The following is a 26649-nucleotide window of genomic DNA, read 5'->3' on the forward strand; positions in this document are numbered from 1 at the left end:
TCACTGAGATGCAAAGGACCACCTGAACGACTGAAGGAAATCTCCGGCTGATCCCTTGTCTCTGAAGTCTAAAATTTTGGTGGAAGACGGGCGAAACTCTGGCTTTTATGACCTGGCTAGGAGGTCCCTGAGAAGGTGCTGCAAAGTAAATTGCACAAGAACAAAATGGTATAAATTCAAGCCGGTAAATTTAGTCCTAAAAGCACATTGCAATTAAATCAGGATAGTTCAGTCAAGGCCGAGAGGGGAGAAAAAGCAACGCTGGCTTTTTCGGTTGGATGTGAAGCATTTAACCAGGCACAGCCCCATCGATTCCCCATCAATTGACTCCACATCGTCCATGTGCAGTGATCCCAACCACAGTGGTTTTGAACGCTGAGTCACAGGATGGCCTATTGGCTACTGATTGGCATCTTCAAGAGCATTATAAAAGGAAGAGGATCGAGTGTGTAAACCCTCAGTGCTCAAAGATTGGGGAGTGTTTGAACTTTTGACTCTCACCTCTGCATGGCACCTTCTCACTTGTCCTTTCACTCCTCTGCAGAATGCTCAGGGAACTGCGGTGAGGGCCAGTTCAAGTGTGATGATAACTGCTGCATTGACAGTAACCTAGAGTGTGATGAAACTCCACATTGCAAAGATAAATCGGATGAGGCCAGTTGCAAACACAGTGAGTATACCCTTCAGATATCAGTCAATCCTCTATCAGGTGATCCTGCTCCATTCCAGATCAGGTTAGAGAATCCACATCATCGACAGAGGGCTGCTCAGCCCATCCCATCAGCAATTTGGCCCTTTTTCACTTGCTATTTTTCCTGCTTTTTCTCCATATCCAAGAACCTTTCAGCGTAGGAGGAGGCTGTGGCGTGCCTGTGATTGCTTTTTGAGAGGGCTGCCCACTTATTCCCAACTCCCTGCAACACTCACTCCTTTGAATCTTTATCCACTTGCATTTTCAAAAATGGTCAGTGGATTCTGCTTCCACACCCCTTTGTGTGTCTGTGTGTCTGTGTGTCTGTGTGTCTGTGTGTCTGTATGTCTTGAATCCTTTGTGTAAAAAGGAAAGTTAAGCCGTTTGCAGAGGTAAGAGGTGAAAACATTTTCAAGCTAGTTGGGAGGCTGAAGGGAAAAGCATTACAGTCGAAAGAAAAGTCTTCCAGCCCCACAACAGACGAGAGAGCAGTCAGCACCAGAATGCACAGGGCTGTTCAAAATGGGGAAGAATACCAAAGTTGACCAGTGGTTATAAGGCAGGAGTTAAACCATACATTTTCAAGCATAAGCATATCTTTACGAATGAGTTGGCAGAGCTAAGTGGGCTAAATAGACTCAAAAACACATTCCCAGCGATGGGAGATGCTCACCTCCACCATCCAAACAAATGCCAGGGAGGAGATTTAATTAATGACCATTGTTCTAGCATTAGTGGACACTGGCAAAGGGACTAATGAATTGACAATGGGCTAAAGAAGGGTCTATATTCCAAAACGTTGTTAATAGCTACACAAGCAGCATCAGATCAAATCGTTTCACTACTTGTCTTCACGAAAATTAATAGAATCAATTATCAGGAGTAAATTTGAGGAATTTCTCTACCATCAGCATCTGATTAACATGAGGCAGCATGGAATCCAACTGGGAAAATTGCTGCCGGAATCTCTTCCCCACCTTTTTGAGAAAACTGGTGTTTTCTGATATACCCCTTTTTTTTTTAAAAGTTGTTCCTGGATGGGAGTCAGGTGACTATCAGCCAAGCTCAGCGGTGCCACCAAGAGAGGTGGCCACCAATGGGTCTGCACCTGGCAACCTACAGACTGTGGGAAAGCCCTATGTCATAGCACCCCTCAACTTCATTCAAAGGTGCTTGAAAGCGATAGTCACCTGATTGAGGAGTTGGAAACATCAAGCCCCGTTACAGGAGTTATGACTTTGAGGACAGGGTAGAATGGAATGAGAGCTTGTGGTTGGCATCATCATGATTTTGAGTATTCTTGGAGCTCCAGGTGCCAGGAACAGCCGTGTATGTTCGCTTGGCTAACACGTTGTCAACTGGCATATGGCAGGGTTTGTGCCATTACGGAGGAGTGGCCACCAGATGGAGCCAGTACTGGTTTGCATCTGACAGCACTGACAATCCACCAAACTCAGGCCAGTGTGCAAGGAATTAGTGCCTTAAAAATAATGGCTAACCCTTAGGCTTCACAGGACCTCGACCGGTAGTGTTTCATCTCCCATTCCTATTCTGACAGGTAACAGTTTGCCCACTGGGGCCAGAATGGTCAAATTGTGTTAGGCATAGGCAGGAAACAACTACAGATATACTTCCGTTGTCTGGCACTACCTTGCAATTAGCAGAGAACATCTAGATGATGCCTGTCCTTTTATTCTGTCCTTCTCCTGTTTCCAATTGGATACTTCTGTTGATTCACCTTATGGTTTGAGCCCAGAACGCTCCTGCCTTTTCCATTGTGTCGTTGTCCTTCAAAGTCAGAGTTGCACCCAGTCCAGGAAGTGAAGACCCAGTGTCTGTATTGGTCTATTCTTCCTCAACCTGCTGCCTCAGTATATCTGAGCTCAGTCTTGCATATCCTGAGGAACTTTTCTCTTCTGTCTTTTCATGTATAGCGCGGCAGGGAGAGCTTGACGTGAATTTATTGTAACCAATTCATCTTTTGACGTTTGTTTTGCAGTAAGGGAACGATTCAACAAACTGCTGGATATAAATATTCCCAAGGAGAAAGGTAAATTTTTCAATGGAAGATGTGCAGTACATATTAGATTCCCTGCACTGTTTAATTATCATGGCGAGTGTCATGACGATGGACAGGAAAGCCGGGGCAATCCCTGCCACTGGAATTTTCTGATAGATCCCTTTTTAAAAAATGGTCACCTGATCCCCACCAGGAAACTGTCAGCCAAGCACCAGATCTGGCTGCGCAGCAGTGCCACCAGCAGAGGTGGTCACCAGTGGTACTGCGCCTGGAAGATCTGGCTTTCAAACATAAGTCAGCCTGGGTTTACTGGGACCTCACCAAGGAGAATGTGGGTTTTGGAGACGTGTTCTGCCAGATGAAGGAGCGCCTAAATAGATGGCCATCATCCCTTACCATCGAGCCAATGGTAAGGCCAGTGTTTACATTCAGCTGGAGAAGATCTTGCCATGCAGAAAGACGGCCTGAGTTGTTCACTTATAAAACCAAGTGGGCCTTTGCAAGGGTACATCTTCCTCATCCTTCCCCAGATGGAAAGGTGACTGATGCTCTAAACCCCTCACTGGTTCCCTCACTGGTTTAGAGGTCCCATTCCTTATGCCTAGCTCCTCCCCAGAGAGCTGGTAAAACTTGGCCCATTGCTATTGATGGGATAGCCCACTGCAACCACATGGACTCTCTGGGCCTGTTCCTCTATCCAATAATATCACGGCAGTTTCATCGAAATGTCATTATTGAACAGAGGAACTGTTGAACCATATCCAATTGGGATGTATTTGGGAGGGCAATCTCTGGGGGAAGAGAGAGAGAGAACACTTCTATGTGAGATGATGTGGGATACTCAACATAGAAACGGGCTGTTCGACACAAACACTCCATGCCGAACTTCTCTTCCACATCCTTGCCTGCGCACCCCTCCTTGTTTGTCTCTCTCTCTCTCTCTCTCTCTCTCTTTCTCTCAAACGCTGTCTCTGAGGTTCTCTGAACAATGGGTGGTTGTGGTGGCTGCGTTTTGGAAGAATTAACTGGTGTTGTCTCTTGCTCCCAGCTCGCTGTGTGTACCCGCCCATCACTGGCCAATGCCGAGCTGACTTCAGCCGTTTTTACTACAATCCCTACACCATGTCCTGCGAGCGCTTCACATACGGAGGCTGTGACGGCAACGAGAACCGCTTTGAAACAGAGAAGGCGTGCTTGAGTGCCTGCAAAGGGGTCACAGGTAGGACCCACGGTATCTGCTGACTATCACGTGCAGCCTCCACCCCAATGCCCTCGGCGCCAATGTGACCTCTCCATTCCCTCCCATTGTACTGCGTCCCAATGCAGCGAATACCTTCCCGCAGAATAGAATCCCAGTGGATCAAACCACTTCCTTTTTCACTCCTATTGGACAAAGCCAGTTAAACTTGGAGCCTATTCTCTGACCTGTCATTTGTGAATGGTCAGGCATTGTGTACCCTCCACCCTCAGGGCCTGATGCTGGCCTGAGTGTGGACTTTGAGCCTCATTTCAATGCATTCAGGTGACTGTGGCATCTCCTTGAAGATGCTTGACTGTTTCAAATGACACATCCAAGACAGTTTGCCCCCTGGCTCTTAGGAGGGAGTGGGCTGGGTGGAGTATTGCTTGCTTTGACTTGAAACAAATAGTGTTGCCTTTTCAGTGAGACCTACTGACGGCCACAACAACAACGTGCATGTATGTAGCACCTTGACTGGGACTAAAAGATGCTTTTACAGCAGCGGTATCAAATAAAGATACTGAAACACACTGGGAAATGTTAGGGCAAGAGATCAAAAACACTTGGGCAGAGAGGTAGGGTTTAAAGAACTGCTTGGAGAGGTGTAGTGTTATAGAGAGAATTTCCGAGCATAGAGATGCAACCAATGGTAATGGACATGAGGGGGACAAATACTCACTGAGATTACAGAGGGCTGAAGGCATGGAGAGATTTGGAAATGAGGATAAGAATTAGCAATTTTGAGAAGATTTTGTAACTCCGGTTGATAAGTAAGTAAGCTCACTGAGCTGGAAGGTCTGTTTTCAGATGTTTCGTCACCATACTCGGTAACATCATCAGTGAGAGTCTCTGGTGAAGGGCTGCTGGTATGTCCTGCCTCTCTATTTATAGGCCTTGGTTTCTGAAGGTGGGTGATGTCATTTCCGGTTCTTTTTTTTTCAAGGGAAGGTAAATGGGGTCTAAGTCGATGTGTCGGGGGGGACATACCACCAACTCTTCACCAGAGACTCTCACTGATGATGATACCTAGTTTGGTGACAAAACATCTGAAAACAAACCTTCCAGCTTAGCGAGCTAACTTACATACTTAAGGACAAGAACTTTTAAAGTTACGGCACTTTTAACTTGGAGTTATCATACGATCAATGAGTACAGGGGCCAGGGAGGATGGGGACGGACTAAGTTAGGAACATGGGCACGCAAGTTTTATTTAAACTGGGCTGTCTCTTCATATGGGGTTTAGAAGAATGAGAGGTGACTAGATCAAAGTGTATAAAATCCTGGATGGTCTTGAGGTGAACATGGAAAGGATATTTCCTCTTGTGAGTCCAAATTAGGGGGCACGGTTTTAAAATTAGAGGGTACCCTATCAGGATCTTTCTCTCCAAGGGTGTGAGAACATTGGAAGGAGTTGGAGGCAGGGTCATTAAGTATTCTTAAGGTGGAGGTGTAGATTCTTGCTACGCAATACAATCAAGGGAGATGGACAGGAATGTGGAATTGGAAAACCAAACCAATCAGCCAATTAAATCACAGAGCAGGCTTGAGGGGCTAAATGGCCTGTTTTTAGGCCTAGTTCCTATATTCATAAACCTGAACAGGGTAGATCCAATGACCTACTGCTCTGTAGTCTCTCAGCCCTGTGAGTATTAAATCAAGGAATAGGTGATCGTTCAATCACACTGTTGTCTTCCAGGTGTCAGCTGTGGCTCATTGGGTAGCCGCCTTACCCCTGAATCAGAAAGTTGTGGGTTCGGTACCCATGCCAGAGACTTGAGTAAATAATTCAGGCTGAAACTTCAGTGGGGTTTAGCAGGAAATTGCAATAAACTCATTGCTGTTACTACATTCCAGTCATGATTACACTTCAAAACTACTCGATTGGCTGTAGTGTACTTTGAGATAGTCAGTGATTGAGCAAGCTACCAAGTAACTGCAGGTTTGTTCTTTCCTAGTTCATCTGAGGCTCTTGAGATTGACAGGGTACTCATAGAGTCATAGAGATGTACGACACAGAAACAGACCCTTTGGTCCAACTTGTCCATGCAGCCCAGAAATCCTAAATTAATCTAGTCCCATTTGCCAGCACTTGGCCCAAATCCCTCTAACCCCTACTTACTCATATACCCATCCAAATGTCTTTTTCGATGTTGCAATTGTACCAGCCTCCACCACTTCCTCTGGCAGCTCATTCCATACACATACCACCCTCTGTGTGGCAAAGTTGCCCCTTAGGTTCCTTTTTAAAACTTCCCCTCTCACTCGAAACCTATGCCTTCTAGTTCTGGACTCCCCCACCCCAGGGAAAAGTCCTTGTCTATTTATCCTATCCATGCCACTCATGATTTTATAAAGTCTCTATAAGGTCACCCCTCAGCCTCCGACACTCCAGGGAAAACAGCCCCAGCCTATTCAGCCTCTCCCTGTAGCTCAGTCTTTCCAACCCTGACAGCATCATTGTAAATCTTTTCTGAACCCTGTTCAAGTTTCACAATATCCTTCCTATAGAAGGAGACCAGAATTGCACGCAATATTCCAATAGTGCCCTAACCAATATCCTGTACGGCCGCAACATGACCTCCCAACTCCTGTACTCAATACTCTGACCAATAAAGGAAAGCATACCAAACGCCTTCTTCACTATCCTATCTACCTGCGACTCCACTTTCAAGGAGCTATGAACCTGCACTCCAAGGTCTCTTTGTTCAGCAACACTCCCTAGGACCTTACCATTAAGTGTATAAGTCCTGCCCTGATTTGCCTTTCCAAAATGCAGCACCTCGCATTTATCTAAATTAAACTCTCTTTCCAACTCCTCAGCCCATTGGCCCATCTGATCAAGATCCCACTGTAATCTGAGATAACCTTTGCTGTCCACTACACCTCCAATTTTGGTGTCATCTGCAAACTTACTAACTATATCTCCTATGTTCACATCCAAAGCATTATGTAAATGACAAAAAGCAGTGGTTCCTGCACCGATCCTTGTGGCACTGGTCACAGGTCCCCAGTCTGAAAAGCAACCCTCCACCACCACCCTCTGTCTTCTACCTTCAAGCCAGTTCTGTATCCAAATGGCTAGTTCTCCCTGCTTTCTGTGAGATTGAACCTTTGCTAACCAATCTCCAATGAGGAACTTTTTGAACACCTTACTGAACTCCATATAGATCACGTCCATCGCTTTGCCCTCATCAATCCTCTTTGTTACTTCAAAAGACTCAATGAAGTTTGTGAGACATGATTTCCCACGCACACAGCCATGTTGACTATTTCTAATCAGTCCTTGCCTTTCCAAATGCATATAAAGCCTGTCCCTCAGGATTCCCTCCAGCAATGCCCACCACCGATGTCAGGCTTACCGGTCTATAGTTTGCTGGCTTTTCCTTTACCACCTTTCTTGAATAGTAGCACTACGTAAGCCAATCTGGACAGAGTTTGACATGGGAACAGGAATAAGGCCATTGAATTTGTAACAGACTGGAGCAGCTGATTGGCATTCCCCTGTCCGAAAATCACAATTACCATGTTTAATCGTGTTGGCGTATTGTACAGGTAATCCAGGGAACAGGAATTCAAATAAAGCCATGGCAATTTGAGAATTTGACTTTATTTTGAAAGTATCTGGAAATAGTGTTGAATTGTCATCAAAATCCAGTAACTTCATTAAATGGCTTTTTTGGAAAAAAAAATGTTCTGCCTTTGCCTGCCAATGATTCCAGACCAACATGGTCGACTGCCCGCTGAAATAGCCAAGCTGAATGGGCAAGCCACAATCAAACTCGCTACCGGTGGCCCTTCGATGAAGGACAGACTTTCTCTGGGAAATAAAGTTCAATTGGAGACACCTTTTACTGACAGCACTGGAAGCTAAAACAAGCAAGACCCCAGTCTGTTGCCAGAAAGGAAATCAACCTGGAGGTTTCTGTGGCTCCCCATGGCCTGGTGACCTGTGTGCCTGTGTCTGTGTCTGTGTGCAGAGTACAGGGTCTTTCCGGATGGCCCATCGCACTTCCCACTGCTCTGGCTGTTCGAACCATCCCACAATATCCACCTGTCCCTGTTTGTGTGATCCATTTTGAGCAGGTTTCACGCTGTCTGTTTCCTGCTGGATCAGTCTTTGTTTGGAATGATGTTCTGACCCCATGTCATCCCTTGTTGTTTTTATTTATATATAGGAAAGGATGTGTTTTCCCGAGGCTTCTTTGAAAAGCAGAAAGAAGAAAAGCATTCAAATGGTGAGTTTTTTTTCCTTGCTGAGGGGTGTGAAGGAGGCTAAAAGGTGGTTTTCACAGTGAAGTTAATGGTGGAGGAAAATGGATTCGATGTAGGAAGCATATGGAGGGTAGGGAGGACTTAGGGAAGGAGTGATGTTGAGCAGGATGAAGGGTTGGCAGGGAGTGACAATTGAGAGAGATGAAGGATGGAGAGGGATTAGGAAGAGAGTGACTATGAGAAGGGTGAAGGGTTAGGAAGGGAGTGATAGTGGAGAGAGATTAAGAGTCTTGGAATTCCTGGAGTGCAGAAAGAGGTCATTGGGCCCATTGAGTCTCAGAAAAGCATCGCATCCATTCCTGTCATCCTGCATGGGGATTTTTCACCATGGTTAACCCAGCAGACATGGGGAGAACGTGCAAACTCCAAGGCCAGAATCGAACCAGGTCCCTGGTGTTCTGAGGTGGCAGAGCTAACCACTGAGCCACAATGCCAAGTGGGATAGATTAGGAAGGGAGTGACGGTGGAGAGGGATGAAGAGTGGAGAGATATTAGGGAGGTGGTGACAGTAGAGAGGCATTAGGAATTGTTAGGGTGTTGTATAACGAATTTCTTTCTTTCTTTCTTTCTCTCTTTCTTTCCTTTCTTTCTCTCTTTCTTTCTTTTCTTTCTTCTCTCTCTTTTTCTCTCTCTCTTTCTTTCTCTCTCTCTTTTTCTCTCTCTTTCTCTTTCTCTCTCTTTCTCTTTCTTTCTTTCTCTCTTTCTCTCTCTTCTCTCTTTCTCTCTTTCTCTCTTTCTCTCTTTCTCTCTTTCTCTCTTTCTCTCTTTCTCTCTTTCTCTCTCTTTCTTTCTCTCTTTCTTTCTCTCTTTCTTTCTCTCTCTTTCTTTCTCTCTCTTTCTTTCTCTCTCTTTCTTTCTCTCTCTTTCTTTCTCTCTCTTTCTTTCTCTCTCTTTCTTTCTTTCTCTCTCTCTCTCTTCTTCCTGAACTATCTCTGTCTCTGAAGCTGGTATTGCCATTGCCGTGGTCCTAGCCATCTGCATCGCTGTGGTACTCGCCCTCGTGGTCTACTACCTGCTGAAGATGAAGAAGCAGAACCGCCGGCAAGCCAGTCTTCCCAGTTCCACCGATTCCACGGATGAAGCAAAGAAACTGGTGGCATTGAATTCGAAACCAGTCTGAGGCGGGCAGTGACGATAATCCTCCCTTAAAGACTGTGTGGGTTGTTGGGGGTGGGGAGGGAGGGAGGGAAGCATCAGGGCATGAGCTGACACATTCCTCTTTATAGATTATAAAAACAATATTTCCTTTGAGCACCTGGATTCCTTATGGATGAGGTTGCACTAGCAGACATTTTGTACAGGTGCTGGTCTGGTCGCCCAATTGTCAAAACTAGATTTGGCCCTGCTTGAGTAAACAACGTTTTCATTCCTCTGTGGGAGTTCCTGCTCACACTGTGTCTTCCGTATCTTGCTGCACTGAGAGTCAACATTACCCGCCCCATGGTGAGCACGTAATTGGCCGTTTCCTCTGGCTAGGAATCGGGGATGTTGAACTAAGCAAGTCAGCTTTCAGGGCTGCTAGGTACAATCTGGGAGATGGGGAATATTGGGATTTAAAGGTGATCACTCCCAGGTCGGGATGTTATCTTGACTTTCGACTTTTGAGTGCCTCCAACGTTCAGCCTAGGTGCACTGAGTCTTCTCATCGCGTGATGACTGGACCCCACAGTAAAAATGGGACAGAGCTTGTTTCTGATTCTCACCTCCCCACCCCCCCCCCCCCCCCCCCCCACCTCCACACACACATTGCCCCATTCACAACTGCTGAATATCTGCCAAATGGTTCATGCACTAGTTAGTGTTATTTTGCTGCTGGTAAACTGGGTTCTATCGGAGTGTGAAAATTGAACCACAGCAGAAGAAGGAAGTTGTAATTTTGTCAGTCCTGCCTTTTGCTTTTCCAGTTCGCTGTGTATCTCTGTATCCCTCCTCCCCCCCCCCCCCCCCCCACTTCCACATATATTTTTCTCTATCTTTCTCACTCTTCCTATTTGCTTTTGATTCCTCTTTCTTTCTCTCTTCCAACCGTCCCCCCTCACCCACCCTCCAAACACCAACAACACACCATTCCCAACACTTCCTGTCCCAAGGAAGATATGTCTTGCTTCCTTAAATCTAAAGACTTCATGGCAATTGCAAAAAGCATAGAACTCCTGGATCTTGGGGGGTCTTCTCTATCTGACAATCCCCAGCCTGTAACTGTTGCTACAAAGTCTTTGCGACTCCATTATGTTCCTTCCACCTTGTCTCTTCAAAATGTTTCTCCTTGCTCTCAGTCAGAAACATTGCTCAGTAAAGAGTGTGTGTGTGTGTGTGTGTGTGTGTGTGTAGGCTTGATTCCTGGCTCTCCAATCTGGATCCCGTGCGGAAGTAGCTCGAGAAGGATTGCGAGCCAAGCCTGGGATTGGATGGATGTATCTGATTGCATGTACGTCTGCTTTTCATTTTCTGGTTTGGGCGATACTGTTAACAGAAAGGGAGGAGACACTCATGAGATCAATATGATGGCTTCCTGCAGAAGAAAATTCTACAAAGTAGAGAACAATTAATAATCTCAATTAATAATTAAATATGGACAGATAGAGATATCCATTGTGTTCTTCCCATTTATTGGCTAGTTGTTGGGACTTGTGATAAATACACCCCTAACTTATTTTCGTCTGGCAAACAGGTGGGAACTCCTCACCATGTTCCACAGTAACTCATCTACATTATAGTCGTTGGCTATTAGAATGTGTCTTGCTCCTTAAATTTAAAAACTTCATGGCTATTGCAGAAAGCCGAGAACTCCAAACAAGTGTGTGCAGGGTCTCTAGAAAGCTATCCAGCTCCAATGGCTCAATGGAAGCCCCTTCTCTCATCCCACTTCTTCTCCCTTCCCCACCCCCCCCCCCCCCCCCCACCCCCGTTATTCCTTGATAACCCTCTCTCCTCCTTGCCCAAACTTGCCTGTTAATCCGTTAATAATCTGACAACGGAAGGGAAGTGGTTCCTCTCGCAGTCATCACTCGAAAACATTGGGGTTAGTACTGGTGATCTGGGCCATGTAATGATACATGCAATCAGACGCATTCCTCAATCTCCTCATGAGCGGCTTGTGTGAAAGTTTGAATCGTTCTGGTTGAGGTTTTTGTTCCCCTCCCCCATTGCTTATAAATCGGGAATTGATCCTCGGCTCGTGGAGAGGCACACAGGGTCAAACTGTAGGGCCCATCCTTATTCTCAGTTAGAATCATAGGCCCAACATCATCGCGTTTGCAGTCAGTCAGTGAATGCATTTCTAATAAGTTCACTCTTTCAGGCTGAAGTGTCAAATTCACTTTACCATGTTGGAGCACTCAAATGGTGAATTCAGGCTACTGTAATTGTCATGCTCCCAGCATTTGTTTTTAAATTAAGTTGTTTATTTACATTGAGCCACCTTAGAATTATTCCACAATATCCAATGCCATTCGAAGGAATACCAATCTGTGGCCCCGGAAACAGTATTGATAATTACCTTCCGTTCCAAATATATTGGATCTGGGGATGATGCTTAGCAGCTTCTGTCCTCGCTTTTCTTATGAGAAATCTAGTTTCTGGATGGGTAGGAACCATTAAGATTAAGTCAAAGGGAAGTCTAGGTTGCTATCATGCTGCCCTCTTCTTTCCACTACATTTTTATTAGCCACAGTTTTAACTTCTGTTTCTTGCAGAATCTTTCTTGTCCTCCTACTCCTAGTCACTGAAGTGACATGTTAAGGTGCTACCCTTTGCAGCATCTGTTGGTACGTTTGTTTGAGGGGGAATAGGCTGAGCCTGATCCTGTCTATTTGTGTATATGATTTTGTACATGGGGTGGGGTGAGTGGGTGTGTGTGTGTGCGCGTATGCAAGACATGAATCTGCGATTCAGATGTACTGGTGTCACAACTGCTAACTCAGCAGTACCCCATTAACTCCACAAAGATCGGTGATCGCACCTTTAATTCTTTCAGCTCAGCCTTGAGGCCATCAACTGCCTTTGGATTTGCAGCAAAATAATCCACTCGACTAATTAACACTGAGACAGGGTCTGTCACCATACCCTGAATCAACTTTCGCAGGAACTATTTTGTACCTGGTTTCTCTTTTTTTTTCTTCTTTCTCCATTCTCCTATACATAGGCCCACCCCCAATCTCCAAAAATTGTTGATAGCATCAAGCTGCCATGCAAGCAGGCATGACTCAGTGGAAGCTCTTTGAGTCAAAATGTTCTGGGTTCAGGTCCATTCCAGAGACTCAAACACATGACTCAGGCTGACTGTCCCAGTGCAGTATTGAGACAGCGAGTGCTGTCTGCCAGGTGAGATCTTAAATTATGTCTGCCCTCCTCAGTGGATGGCGACGATCTCATGGATACCTCTTGAGGGAGAGCAAGAGAGTTCTTCCCCTCTGTATGCTGGTCAGTAATTACTCCCCAACCAACATCATTGAAGCGTAGTTTATCTAAGCACATCTCTTTGTGAAATCTTGCTATGTTTTTAAAAACAAATTGCTGTGATGGATGTTTTACACAGTGACTGGTTCAAAAACAATGATCTTTGCTTGTGAAAATCTCTGGAATAAGCATGATATAAATTCAGGACATATTTTTCTAAGCATTCCAGACACTTTGCAGAGAGAAAAGGCATGCCTTGTATTGCCTGTACTGCATGAAGTTCAGAGTCCTTTTGTAAAGTGCGGGTCTTGATGGATTGTGGTTTAACGAAGCTATTGTCTTGACTAAGTAGCCAAGAGTAGGGGGTAGAAACCAGAATGCACAGAACAAAGGCAATCATATGAACTTAACTAGCCACAATTGTACACAGTCAGAATGTTTCCTATGAATGAGAAGCAAGGTAGACCTCACAGGACAGAGTGCATCTTACAGCATGCTGCAGACCTGCAAACAATCCGTTTGACCAGCATACTACATCAAATGGCCTACAGAGTCTATTGTTTCTAAGAAAAGGTCTCTAGCACTACAGAGAACTGCCCAAGCCCAAATTCTTGTAACTTCACCAGTTTCAAGCCAGGTGAAGGCTCCTTGCAAATGCAGTGAGTGGAGAATATACAGAGATCAACTTTGATCATCTGAACGAGACAGGTGTGGAGTAGCTTGTTTGGACAACTGATTGTTCGGATAACGTTTTTACGGGACCTTGAGATCCTGTTTGGATAATCTGAAATTCAAATTATTGATGTTCGGATAACCGAGGTTGTACATGATACAAATTAGAGAGTTGAAATTTATCCCATTTAGTTGCAGCAGATGTCATCGATGAGGGATATTCAATCATCTCCGTTCTGCCTAGAACTTGTGTCCTGTGTACAGAATATTGCATGTTGGATGTACTTTGGCTTTAGCAATGTATATTATACAGTTAAGCTTTCAGTCACAAAAGGGAAAAATGAAACCTCTTCCCTTTTCACAGAAGCAATTTTGGCACAATATCAGTGCACATGCATATAAGGCCTTTGTTTTTTAATGTGTTTTCTCTGGAAATCCTAATAATTTTGTCTGTCTTTAGGAAAGATGATTATGCTATATAATTTCTTTTCTTGTAAGCGCCAAGTATTCTGTTTTGTTTAAATACGATCTGTCTAGACATGAATGTATTTTTTGCTTCCAGTTTCCATGTTTTATTTGTATATTAAAGTATGTATTTTTAGACCAAGGATCTAAATGAAAACCATGTCAAAATGTAGTACAGGGTTTACCAAAGTCAGAACATTGTCTTCCTTCCCCCCCCCCCCCCCCCCCCACCACCACTTAACTCAGAAGTTATTTGTTCCCTGATTCTGCAGTTATAAGTCTTCACAATCCTTGTCTCACTTTTTTGATAGTCTTCAGTGAGGGTTTGCAATGTTTTTCAAGCCTCAAAGTGGGGTCACAGTGGGGAGAGAAGTTTGGGGGAAGTGTTGCTATAGGGATCAATCACAGCCCAGAAGCAATAAATTAAATCCAGTCCCGTTACATAAACACAAAGCCAATACCAGGAGGAATGCCTTCGCCCAGAGTTGTGAGCCTGTGGACCTCTGACACACAAATCAGTTAAGGCCAAAACATTGAATATTTTCAAGAAGCAGATAGATACAGTTCTTAGGGCTAAAGGGAACAAAGCAGAAACCGGGTACTGAGTTGGATGATCAGCCATGATCATATTGAATGATGGTGCAAGCTTGAAGGGCTGAGTGGCCTACTCCTGCCCCTATTTTCTCTATTTCTTTATCCTAATGCTTTTAATGTGACTGCTACATTTTTGGAGGTACCATCTTGGAGTTGAGATTTTAAATGAAGGTGTCATTGGCTCCCTCTTGTGGACATAAGGACCAACAACACTATTTTGAAAAAGAGTTAATGTCCTGGTGAATAATTATCCCTCCACCTACATCACTGTATGAGAATACCTGCTTGTTGACGCAGTTATTTATGTGAGCTTCCTAAATGCAAATTGGCTTCTGTGCATCCTATCTTACAGTGGACTCCACTTAAAATAGTTTCTATTGATCGTAAAGCACTTTGAGAAAGACTTGCTAAAAAAGCATATTTTCCTTTTCTTGCAAGCCTAATGAAGGAATTTATCTGCTTTCTTTGCTTTGCCTCCCCCACTTCATTAGTGCTGATATACCATACCCAATAGCTGTAGAACCATGTGCAAGCTGGTCTATAAGGTGCGAAATGAATACTTTAAAACTATCTTCACTGGTAAACAGGATGCTGTCAATGAAACATTGAAGTAGCAGTGATAGGATTCATTAAAAAGTTAGTATGAGGGTTACTATGTGTAGCTTTTTATTGCAAGGGAAGTTGGAGGATAATAGTAGGGAGATATAAAGGACATTGATGAGAACTGTCTACAGTCTGGTCACTTCAGGTAGCAATATACTTGCATTGAAAGCAGTTCAGAGAAAATTTACTCAGCTCATTCCTGCTTTTTCTTCTGAGGAACGACTGAGCAGGTTGGGTCTATGTCTCGTCTCATTGGGGATTTAGGAGAGTGACTGACTGGTGATCAAATTGAAGTGTATAAGGTGGTGAGGGGCCTTCACAGGGTGGATGTTGAGTGAATTTCTCCACTCTTGGAGAATCTAGAACTTCGTTGGGGCCTGGCGCATCAATTCGAAATAAAGGGTTGTCCACTCATGGTGGAGATCAGGAGGAAATTCTTTGCTGGAGCTGGGAGGATGTGGCATTAGTTTTTGGCAGTCTTCCACCCAGCGAGTAACAGAAACAGAACTGCGTTCAATAGATTTTCAATCCACTAGGAAAAGGTGGTAATGGAGGATCAAACTGGAAAGCAGGATCAAGGCCACAGTCCAGTCAGCTATGATCTATTTGAATGGTAAAGCAGCTCTAGTGGGCTGAATTAATTACTCCTGTTCCTGATATGATTTCACGTGAAATAGATTAAAACTAAAGAGCGGGCACAAAAAAATAGTTGGCAGTCCTCTAGGTAGAAACACCGCATGCGTCATATGGAATGTGTACTGGGTTACTGAGATAGAAGATATAAGTCGCAGAAGCTCTTGCCAGAGTCTTCCAAACCTGTTTGGATATGGGGCTGATACTCAAGAAGAGCATATTCTACACCTCTGGAGAAATGAGGGAGGCTATGAACCTGACAATGTAATAGCTCAGTCCTCACAATGCTTTGTTGTGTGGAATCTTCTTGAAGCAGTTGAGGCAGGATAGAATGTATTTGTCCATGGAAAAAGTACGGGCTGATGGATTTGTTCAAGGTAAATCTTTAATGTAATTGCATTCTTATGTAAAATTGAGATGAAGAGGAAGTGCTGATGATCTCTGCGAATGTTTAGTTAAAGTACTACATGATACATTTGTTGGGAAAATTTAATGGATGAGATTAAAGAGACAGTGAAAGTACGGGTATGGAATTAGCCATGGAAAAGAAAATGCTGATTTAAGAATTTAAGGATTTTATTTTGTGTATGAGAGAGAAGTACATAATAGTATTGGAAATAGATTTGTTTTTAAAAACTATCATTGATCTAATCCAAGTAAAATGGGATCAGCAACAAGCCATTTAACTCCCTTAAGGATGTTCTGCCATGTAAGGTCATGGTCTGATTTTGGCCTCAGTTTCACTTTCCTGCCTATTCCCTGTACTTCTCTGGGAGAACAAACTCTTCCCCAATTCCAGCCTAAATCTGAGAAAACCTAATTTAAACACCATTCCCCAACTCTAGTGCCCATATAGAATCTTTCTTATCAGCATCTAATGAGTTTTCTCAGAATATTTAATGTTTCAATAAGATCACCTCCCAAGCTTCTCAACCTGAGGGAGTCTCAGGCTCCACCTTTCCTCATAAATCAAACCCTTTCATCTCCAGGATCAGTCTAGTAAACCTTTTTTCTGAATGTCATTGAATGCAAGTATATCTCTCCGAAACAGAAACCAACATTACACCTCACTAGACTTAAAACTGTTTTGTCCAGATGTTAAGGAGGAAGGAAGTTGTTGACATGGACAGATACAGCAGATAAACCTAACACACAGGTAAGAAGAGATGCCCTCTGCTAGGAAGAATGGGGAAGGCAATATGAAACAAATGGTTTTTCAATGGCTGCAGGAACAAAGTGACCATTATGTTATTAAAATTTTAAAAGTCTAATGAAACTCATGTAAGATATCCTTGGCTTTGTCCACAGAGCAATAGAGTACAAAAGCAAAAGTTACCCTGAACATTTTAAAACTGAGTGACAAGGCCTTGATGTAGAGAAGTGGTCGGTTCAGTTGTTCAAAACTGTGATTGACAAGAGGAATAATGGAATGTTAAGCTGGGGAGGAAACAGCCTAGTGGTATTATTGCCTGGCCTGTTGATCTAGAGACCCAGGTAATGTTCTGGTGACCCAGGTTCAAATCCTTTCTGGCAAATGGTGAAACTTGAATTCAATAAGTATCTGGAATTAAGAGAATAATGATGACCATGATATGATTGTCGGGACAACACATTTGGTTCATGGCCTACATGTGACTGCAGACTCTCAGCAATTAGGGATGGGTAATAAGTGTTGGCCTAACCTGCACTGCCCACGTCCTACGTTTTTTTTAAAAATATAAATGAATCCAAAGACACAGGATGAGGGTTATTGGCAAAAGACCAGATGTGATGTGAGGGAACAAGAAGATGCAGCAATCTGGAACAGTGGAACCAAGATGATTCCTTTGAGAAAGATACAACTGAATGGTTTGAATACATATTCAGGATGATTGGCAATGGAAACTTACTAGGAGAAAGTGAGGACTGCAGATGCTGGGGATCAGAGCTGAAAAATGTGTTGCTGGAAAAGCACAGCAGGTCAGGCAGCATCCAAGAAGCAGGAGAATCGATGTTTCAGGCATAAGCCCTTCTTCAGGAATGATTTTTAAGTGGAAACTTACTGAATAGATTTTACAAAGAGCTGCTTAGGCCACAAAGCCACCATCTGTGCGATTTTTATTTTACGGTGTGCTGCCCCATAGTGGAAAGCATCCCAGCTGAGATTGAAGGAGCCCAATGTTTAAATGCGTTGGGTAGCTCCTATACTAATGTGATTGCCGTGGTCCATTTGTAACACACTTAGAGCCATAATGACGTTCAGGCCCTACTCCTGTGAAGTGAGCACTTCTAGGCTGATAGTCCCTCAGCACTGCAGTTGTTGGAGATGAGATATTATCCCAAGGTCCCATCTTGCCCTGTCAAGTAGATTTGGGAGATTAGGGAGGTTATTCAGAGTGCAGGATTACCAGCCAGTTGACAACGGGGATAGTTGTCGTTCAATCAACAACATCACAGCCACAGAGAATCTGGTCATGACCACCTTGTGTTTGTGGGATCTTGCTGTGTACAAGTTACATTACAGCAGTGACTATCCTTCAAAAATACTTCATTGACTGGTAGCACCTTGCTTGGTCCTCAGTTTGTGATAAGTGTTTAATGGGCAAACTCTCTCTCAATGGAATCTTCTCAATGGTGTTCTCCAATGAAGGGCTTAATGAGGGAGCTGGAAAGTTTTCTTGCTGTGTTTTTGGTAAACAGGGATGAGATGATGACATTTTAACTATAGTTATTTGTGAATATTTATTGTTAACCGCTTTTCTCCAACACCCTTATTGCTCGTGCTGTTTAAGCGAGTCATTGATTTCCACTCTGGAGTTTAAAATCACACAACCCCAGGCTATAGTCCAACAGGTTTATTTGGAATTACTAGCTTTCGGAGCGCTGCTCCTTTATCAGGTTACGAGTGGGACAGGATCATAAGACACAGAATTTCGAGCAAAAGATCACCGTGCCATGCAATTAAAATGATATGTTGAACAAACTTAGATTGATGTTAAGTCTTTCATCTTTTAGAATGGGTTGCAGGATTCGGTTCATTAATATGTAAATCCCAGAATTTCTTTTAAGTCACATTCTTGAGGTAACCCAAGGTTTTATATTTTAAAGAAGTGACATCTCAGCTCAGACAATGTACTAAAGGTGTGAGGTCAGAGTCTGTATCCCAATCTTGAGTCAGAGTGGTTCTGTTTCCAAAGTAAGAATTTCTAAAGTGTCATATGGATGGATTGACTACCTGCAGGTTGTGGGCTTTTTGGGCAAAAAATAGAATGCATCTGCAAGTACAATTCTGCAAATGCAAGCTCCCCCCATAGACTTATATGTGCATGTGAGGGGGTGGGGACGGAGAGAGAGAGAGAGTGAGTGTGTGTGTGAGAGATGAAAGACTTATCAGCAATCTAAGTTGGTTCAATATATGGTTTTAATTGCATGACACTGTGATCTTTTGCTACAAATCCTTCCCCACTAGTTACCTGATGAAGGGGCAGTGCTCCGAAAGCTAGTGCTTCCAAATAAACCTGTTGGACTATAACCTGGTGTTGTGGTTTTTAACTCAGTCCCTGCCAGTCTAGCACCTCCACATCATTCCCCTCTACAGACAGTAGATGGAGTTGCTGGTATATTGTTCCCCTGCGGAGTTTTGATGAGAGAGATTTATTTCTGTGATAGGATGGTGAAGCGATTATACATTAGGGAGACAGATTTACTATAAACCGACTGACTCCCACAGCTACCTAGATTACACCTCCTCCCACCCTGCCCCCTGTAAAACGCCATCCCATATTCCCAATTCCTTCGCCTTCGCTGCATCTGCTGCCAGGAGGACCAGTTCCAATACTGAACAACCCAGATGGCCTCCTTCAAAGACCACAATTTCCCCTCAGACGTGGTTGACGATGCTCTCCACTGCATCTCCTCCACTTCCCGCTCCTCCGCCCTTGAGCCCCGCCCCTCCAATCACCACCAGGACAGAACCCCACTGGTCCTCACCAATCCCCACCAACCTCCATATACATCGTATCATCCTTCGTCATTTCCTCCACCACCTCCAAACGGACCCCACCACCAGGGATATATTTCCCTTCCCACCCCTATCAGCATTCCAGAAAGACCACTCCCTCCGCAACTCCCTCGTCAGATCCACACCCTCCACCAACCCAACCTCCACTCCCGGCACCTTCCCCTGCAACCTCAAGAAATGCAAAACTTGTGCCCTCATCTCCCCCTCACTTCCCTCCAAGGCCCCAAGGGATCCTTCCATATCTGTCAGAAATTCACCTGCACCTCCACACGCATCATTTACTGCATCCGCTGCACCCGATGTGGCCTCCTCTACATTGGGGAGACAGGCCACCTACTTGCAGAACATTTCAGAGAACACCTCTGGGACACCCACACCAACCAACCCAACCGCCCCGTGGCTGAACACTTTAACTCCCCCTCCCAATCTGCCAAGGACATGCAGGTCCTTGGCCTCCTCCATTGCCAGACCATGGCAACACGACGCCTGGAGGAAGAGCGCCTCATCTTCCGCCTAGGAACCCTCCAACCATAAGGGATGAATGCAGATTTCTCCAGCTTCCTCATTTCCCGTTCCCCCACCTTATCTCAGTCCCAACCCTCGGACTCAGCACCGCCTTCTTGACCTGCAATCTTCTTCCTGACCCCTCCGCCCCACCCCTACTCTGGCCTATCACCCTCACCTTAACCTCCTTCCACCTATCGCCTTCCCAACGCCCCTCCCCAAAGTCCCTCCTCCCTACCTTTTTTCTTAGCCTGCTTGGTACACCCCCCTCATTCCTGAAGAAGGGCTTATGCCCGAAACGTCGATTCTGCTACTCCTTGGATTCTGGATTAGTGGTGCTGGAAGAGCACAGCAGTTCAGGCAGTATCCAAGTAGCTTCGAAATCGACATTTTGGGCAAAAGCCCTTCATCCGGAATAAAGGCAGTGAGCCTGAAGCGTGGAGAGATAAGCTCGAGGAGGGTGGGGGTGGGGAGAAAGTAGCATAGAGTACAATGGGTGAATGGGGGAGGGGATAAAGGTGATAGGTCAAGGAGGAGAGGGTGGAGTGGATTGGTGGAAAAGAAGATAGGCAGGTAGGACCAGTCCAGACACGTCATGGGGACAGTTACTGAGCTGGAAGTTTAGAACTAGGGTAAGGTGGGGGAAGGGGAAATGTGGAAACTGTTGAAGTCCACATTGATGCCTTGGGGTTGAAGTGTTCCAAGGCAGAAGATGAGGCGTTCTTCCTCCAGGCGTCTGGTGGTGAGGGAGCGGCGGTGAAGGAGGCCCAGGACCTCCATGTCCTCGGCAGAGTGGGAGTGGGAGGGGGAGTTGAAATGTTGGGCCACGGGGCAGTGTGGTTGATTGGTGCGGGTGTCCCGGAGATGTTCCCTAAAGCACTCTGCTAGGAGGCGCCCAGTCTCCCCAGTGTAGAGGAGACCACAACGGGAGCAACGGATACAAGAACTGATATTAGTGGATGTGCAAGTAAAACTTTAATGGATATGGAAGGCTCCTTTAGGGCCTTGGATAGAGGTGAGGGAGGAGGTGTGGGCGCAGGTTTTACAGTTCCTGTGGTGGCAGGGGAAGGTGCCAGGATTGGAGGGTGGGTTGTTTGGGGGCGTGGACCTGACCAGGTAGTCGCGGAGGGAACGGTCTTTGCGGAAGGTGGGAAGGGAAATATATACCTGGTGGTGGGGTCTGTTTGGAGGTGGCAGAAAAGTCGGCGGATGATTTGGTTTATGCGAAGGTTGGTAGGGTGGAAGGTGAGCACCAGGGGCGTTCTGTCCTTGTTACGGTTGGAGGGGTGAGGTCTGAGGGCAGAGGTGCGGGATGTAGACGATATGCGTTGGAGGGCATCTATAACCACATGGGAAGGGAAATTGCGGTCTCTAAAGAAGGAGGCCATCTGGTGTGTTCTGTGGTGGAACTGGTCCTCCTGGGAGCAGATCCAGTGGAGGCAGAGGAATTGGGAATACGGGATGGCATTTTTGCAGGAGGTAGGGTGGGAAGAGTTGTAATCCAGGTAGCTGTGGGAGTCGGTGGGTTTGTAAAAAAATGTCAGTGTCAAGTTGGTCGTCATTAATGGAGATGGAGAGGTCCAGGAAGGGGAGGGAGGTGTCAGAGATGGTCCAGGTAAATTTAAGGTCAGGGTGGAATGTGTTGGTGAAGTTGATGAATTGCTCAACCTCCTCGCGGGAGCACGAGGTGGCGCCAATGCAGTCATCAATGTAGCGGAGGAAGAGGTGGGGAGTGGTGCCGGTGTAATTACGGAAGATCAACTGCTCTACGTAGCCAACAAAGAGACAGGCATAGCTGGGGCCCATACGTGTGCCCATGGCTACCCCTTTGGTCTGGAGGAAGTGGGAGGATTCAAAGGAGAAATTGTTAAGGGTGAGGACCAATTCGGCCAAACGAATGAGAGTGTCGGTGGAAGGGTACTGTTGGGGACGTCTGGAGAGGAAAAAATGGAGGGTTTGGAGGCCCTGGTCATGGCGGATGGAGGTGTAGAGGGATTGGATATCCATGGTGAAGATGAGGCGTTAGGGGGCCAGGGAAACGGAAGTCTTGGAGGAGGTGGAGGACGTGGGTGGTATCTCAAACGTATGTGGGGAGTAGGGGGGATAGGACTGTCGAGGTAGGTAGAGATGAGTTCAGTGGGGCAGGAGCATGCTGAGACAATGGATCGGCCAGGGTGGTCAGGCTTGTGGATCTTGGGAAGGAGGTAGAACCGGGCAGTGCGGGGTTCCCGGACTATGAGGTTGGAAGCTGTGGGTGGGAGATCTCCTGAGGTGATGAGGTTCTGTATGGTCTGGGAGATGATGGTTTGGTGATGGGGGGTGGGGTCATGGTCGAGGGGGCAGTAGGAAGAGGTGTCCTCGAGTTGACGTTTGGCTTCAGTGGTGTAGAGGTCAGTGCGCCAGACTACCACTGCGCCCCCTTTATCCGCTGGCTTGATGGTGAGGTTGGGATTGGAGCAGAGGGATTGGAGGGCTGCGCGCTGTGAGGGTGAGAGGTTGGAGTGGGGGAGGGAGGTAGACAGGTTGAGGCAGTTAATGTCCCGGCGGCAGTTGGAAATGAAGAGGTCGAGGGCAGGTAATAGGCCAGGTGGGGTGTCCAGGTGGATGCAGTGTGTTGGAGGTGGGCGAAGGGGTCCTCGGAAGGTGGGCGGGAGTCCTGATTGTGAAAGTAAGCTCGGAGGCGGAGGCGACGGAAGAATTGTTCGACATCACGGCGTGTATTAAATTCATTGATGCGTGGACGGAGGGGGATGAAGGTGAGTCCTTTGCTGAGGAATGATCGTTCGTCCTCAGTGAGGGGAAGGTCTGGGGAGATGGTGAAAACTCAGCAGGGCTGGGAGCTGGGATCTGGTGTGGGTGTCGAGCTGGGAGTGGGGGCGGAACCTGTAACTGGAGTGGGTGTGATGGTGGGGGGGAATGGGGGTGGAGTCATGAGCAGGGGTAGTGTTCCCCTCAGGGTTCTGGGGGGTGGGGATAGTGACAGTGGGGTCTGTGGGGGGCATGTCAGCAGAATGCAGGTGAGTGGCGCTGGCTCCTTGGATGCTGCCTGACCTGCTGTGCTTTTCCAGCGACACACTTTGAGCTCTGATCTCCAGCATCTGCAGTCCTCACTTTCTCCTATAGGGTGGTGAAGTTTACTTGTCATGCTGGCTCTTAAACAACTTTTCATTGCCTGGTCTCCATTATCTCTGGATAAAAAGGTTGGTTTCTCAATGCTGATTAAATTCCTGTGTTTGTGCATCGTGAAAACCAGCGCAGTTGTGCTTATGTTTAAATAAATGCCCGTCGTGTTTTGATTATTTAAAAATACCTGCTTAAAAACAGAGGCCCTTTCCTTACAGGCCAGTCTCACAATTAATGGCCATTACTATTAGCCTTGAGCAGGCGTGAAACTTCGCAATGGTTCTAATACATAGAGCGGTTTCGCTTTCGCTATGGTATATGGGTAATGTGACCGCCATTAGCAGAGCTCCACTTTATTCAGCTGTTACTTTCTAACCACTGGTGTTTATTTTTAAGGACTAGGTTAAAGGTTGTCTTTTAAGGTTTTAAAATATGTGTTTCAATATATTCAATTTTCTCCGAGGTGAAGATGGAGATCCCAGCCCTGATCAAGTGTTACACACCCTCGTCCCTAAGGTAACTTTTTGCGTGGTGAATTCCCTTTTATCTAAATCAGAAGCTTGTGGGTTTTGGAAATCCACATCAGCCCTCCTACCAATGGCTGACGTTAAGCGAATCACTGACGGAACAACATAGTCAGAGATGCTTCTTGGCCGAACCGTTTAGGAGAACTTTTGCCTTGCTCCTGTGGGTGGACGTTAAAATCCCAAAGACAGGAGCATGTCTTGCTGCGGTTCTGGATAACATTCTACCCTTGAGCAGACGCTAAGAAATAAGATCATATGATCGTTTCCGTCACTGCTCTGTGCGGAGAAACGAGAATGAACCATGCATTCCCTTGAGCCAGCTCCATCATTGCATTGGAGCAACACCAATTTGTGTTTCAACTCCATTTACAAGTCTTTGCTCCCTGTATCCTTTTGTAAATAACACCATTCTGTCAATCTCGGTCTTAAACTTCACTTGTCCCCAAGGTTACGTCACGTCTGGCAGATTTCCAGAGATTTTGTGTGCAACCCTGCTTTCTGATTTTATTCCTAAAATATCTACTGATCAAGCGGCTGCCTCATTGTCTTCATTCCGCTAGAAGTCGGTTCTCTTCTTCAGTTCTACTGTAACCCTTAATCAATTTAACAATTCAGTCCGGGGAATACAAACCAAGATCGTTCGACCTGTCCTTGGAATCTAACCATGTTACGCCCCAGTATCAGATTCAATGAAGCTACGCTTCTTGCAGTACCAAGGAGAGACAGCTTTCTTTAAGATGCACGTTACAGAGATTAACATTCTACTCTGGTTTCTGACCAACATTCAATGTTTTGTAAAACGTCTGCAATCCGTTCTTACGTAACGGTCACAGCACTCCATTGGAACAGAAATGTATCGCATCTTTAATCTATGACCCCCAGATACTGGAACACTTCTATCCACTTTATCTGGATCCGTCACAATTTTATACTATTCTTTCCTCCGCTTCGTCTGTTCCAAAATAAAGTCTGAAATTCTCCAGTCTATGCAACATCCCGTTCGATCCTCCCTGTTGTGTACAACAATCTCTCACACAGTGCGGTGACCAGAACTGTTTTTGTCTTCGAGCTGTGGTCCAATTATTGCTTTTAATATATTTCCAGTTTAAGCTCCAAGCTTTACATTCTCAAGAAAGAAGGCAAGTATCCTTTATGACTTCTTGAGCATCTTACCTATGCAGAGAACGGTGCACTGTAAAAGTTCCCTACAGTTCTCAAAATCTGACAACTTATTGTCTCAGGTACACCCTGGACCTATGTAACTCAGTGAACTGATTTCTTGCAGTTCAGGTTTGAGTATGTTGACTGGGTCCAAATTTTATCACTTGCTTCAAAGCTTTTCGATGGATAGGAAGTTCTTTCAGTGTGAGATGGGGCTATATAAATGCAAATTGGACTTGCTGACTGGACACCAAAATAATAAGTTCCGGCTGTTTTATCAAGTTAGCCTTGTTTTTGTTTTTACCTGTATAGGGAATGCATTTAACTATTTGAAACTTTTTAAAAGCTTTTTCACCTGCTATACTGGGCTGGTGTGCAATTGTTGAATGCAAGATTTTTACTTTCTTTTTTGCTTTTCAAAGTTCATTTTTCGAAAATCCGAAACTCAACAGAAAGTGTACTTTATGCCCTGTCAAACAATTCACTCAAAATATTTCCATGATTATCTGTGGGAACTTGCTGTGCATAAATTGGCGGCTTAGTTGCAACAGTCACTATGCTTCAGAAGTGCTTCATTGGCCGTAGAACATTTTGGGAGACTTTCCCGACGTTATGCAAGGTGGGAAGGGACAAAAAAGTTGTCTTGCCCATTCAGAAAGCCTTATTTAGATTAAAAAAATACTCCCTGGGATTCCATTCAGAGGCAGACTGATGAGGAGCCCCCGGGTTGTACGCTCACCATTTGAACAGTGCAGGAGCATGACTTTCCCGCTCCTCGGATGCTGCCTGACCTGCTGTGCTTTTCCAGCACCACTCCAATCTCGACACTGAGTTTTCGGTCTGTTTTGGGAGATGCAGATTCTCCATTCAGAATTTCAGTTGTCAGCTTCCAACCACATGTGCAGCATTAACAGGAAATGTTGAAACAGTGCCCAGTCAGAACCCAGCAGACATCCAATAATTACCTCACTTTCAATTCTTTGCAAAATACTGCACTTGAAGCGTTGGTGCAAACCTAAAACAAATTCGATTGAAGAATTTAACGAGACTACATTTCTACTGAAAAGGTCAGGTGTTCAAACGCTGATGTAATTGCTGGTGGTGAAAATGTTTTTTTTTTGCAAGTGGGATTCATAGTGAAGTTTAAATTAGCCAATGTATCTTTTCTCTCAGTCTTTTCAGTTCTGTGTAGCTGATGCTTTTTCTTTACATTGTGTACACTTTTTCTAAGGTTATTTTTTGAAAGGCACAAGATCCAATCAAAGGCTCGGACGAGAGAGAAGGTGGAGTTTTTGGGAATGGATGAGGACAGGGCGGGGACGGGAGAACTTTTTGAAAGTTTTGGGAAAGTTTTGGCGCATGCGCGGTGGCGCTGGGGGCGGTGGCGGGTTTGTCAGTTTCAGCTGAAATCGTCAGGCGAGAGTCGGTGTGTGGCAAATCTTCCAGCCGCCCACCCCAACTGCTGGAGGAAGGACCCTTCACCCGATCTTGGGCCACATCCCCCTGGTAAGTAGCAGCAGCAGCAGCAGAATCCCGCTTGATTCTGGCTGTTCCTGGAAACCCCCAGAGTTTTTTATTTTAAAATTTGAAGTTGCTTTGCATTTTCGACGAAGGAGCTCAATCCCCAGGGTACGTGGGCTTGGGAGAATGGTGTAACAAATTCGGACACGAAATGAGGGATCTGCAGACAAACTTGTTGCGGGGGGGGGAGATGAACTCGGGGGTTGGAACGGAGAGAGGGTATTT

General features: G+C 45.4%; 2 protein-coding genes across 2 annotated transcripts in view; both read left to right on the forward strand.

Annotated features, from left to right (window-relative positions):
- Positions 1-13901, forward strand: part of LOC140476505 (kunitz-type protease inhibitor 1-like) — a 65702-nt gene extending 51801 nt beyond the window's left edge. The window contains exons 6-10 of the mRNA XM_072569240.1: positions 545-670; positions 2691-2741; positions 3760-3930; positions 8127-8186; positions 9168-13901. Of these exons, the coding sequence (XP_072425341.1) occupies positions 545-670; positions 2691-2741; positions 3760-3930; positions 8127-8186; positions 9168-9343 (584 nt within the window). The 3' untranslated portion in view covers positions 9344-13901. The remainder of the gene's footprint in view (positions 1-544; positions 671-2690; positions 2742-3759; positions 3931-8126; positions 8187-9167) is intronic.
- A 12387-nt stretch (positions 13902-26288) lies between these two features.
- Positions 26289-26649, forward strand: part of LOC140476506 (pleckstrin homology domain-containing family G member 3-like) — a 199576-nt gene continuing 199215 nt past the window's right edge. The window contains exon 1 of the mRNA XM_072569241.1: positions 26289-26409. The gene's annotated coding sequence lies outside the window, so the exon portion shown is untranslated. The remainder of the gene's footprint in view (positions 26410-26649) is intronic.

Source organism: Chiloscyllium punctatum, chromosome 4 (genome assembly GCF_047496795.1).
Source record: "Chiloscyllium punctatum isolate Juve2018m chromosome 4, sChiPun1.3, whole genome shotgun sequence".
Taxonomy (NCBI): domain Eukaryota; kingdom Metazoa; phylum Chordata; class Chondrichthyes; order Orectolobiformes; family Hemiscylliidae; genus Chiloscyllium; species Chiloscyllium punctatum.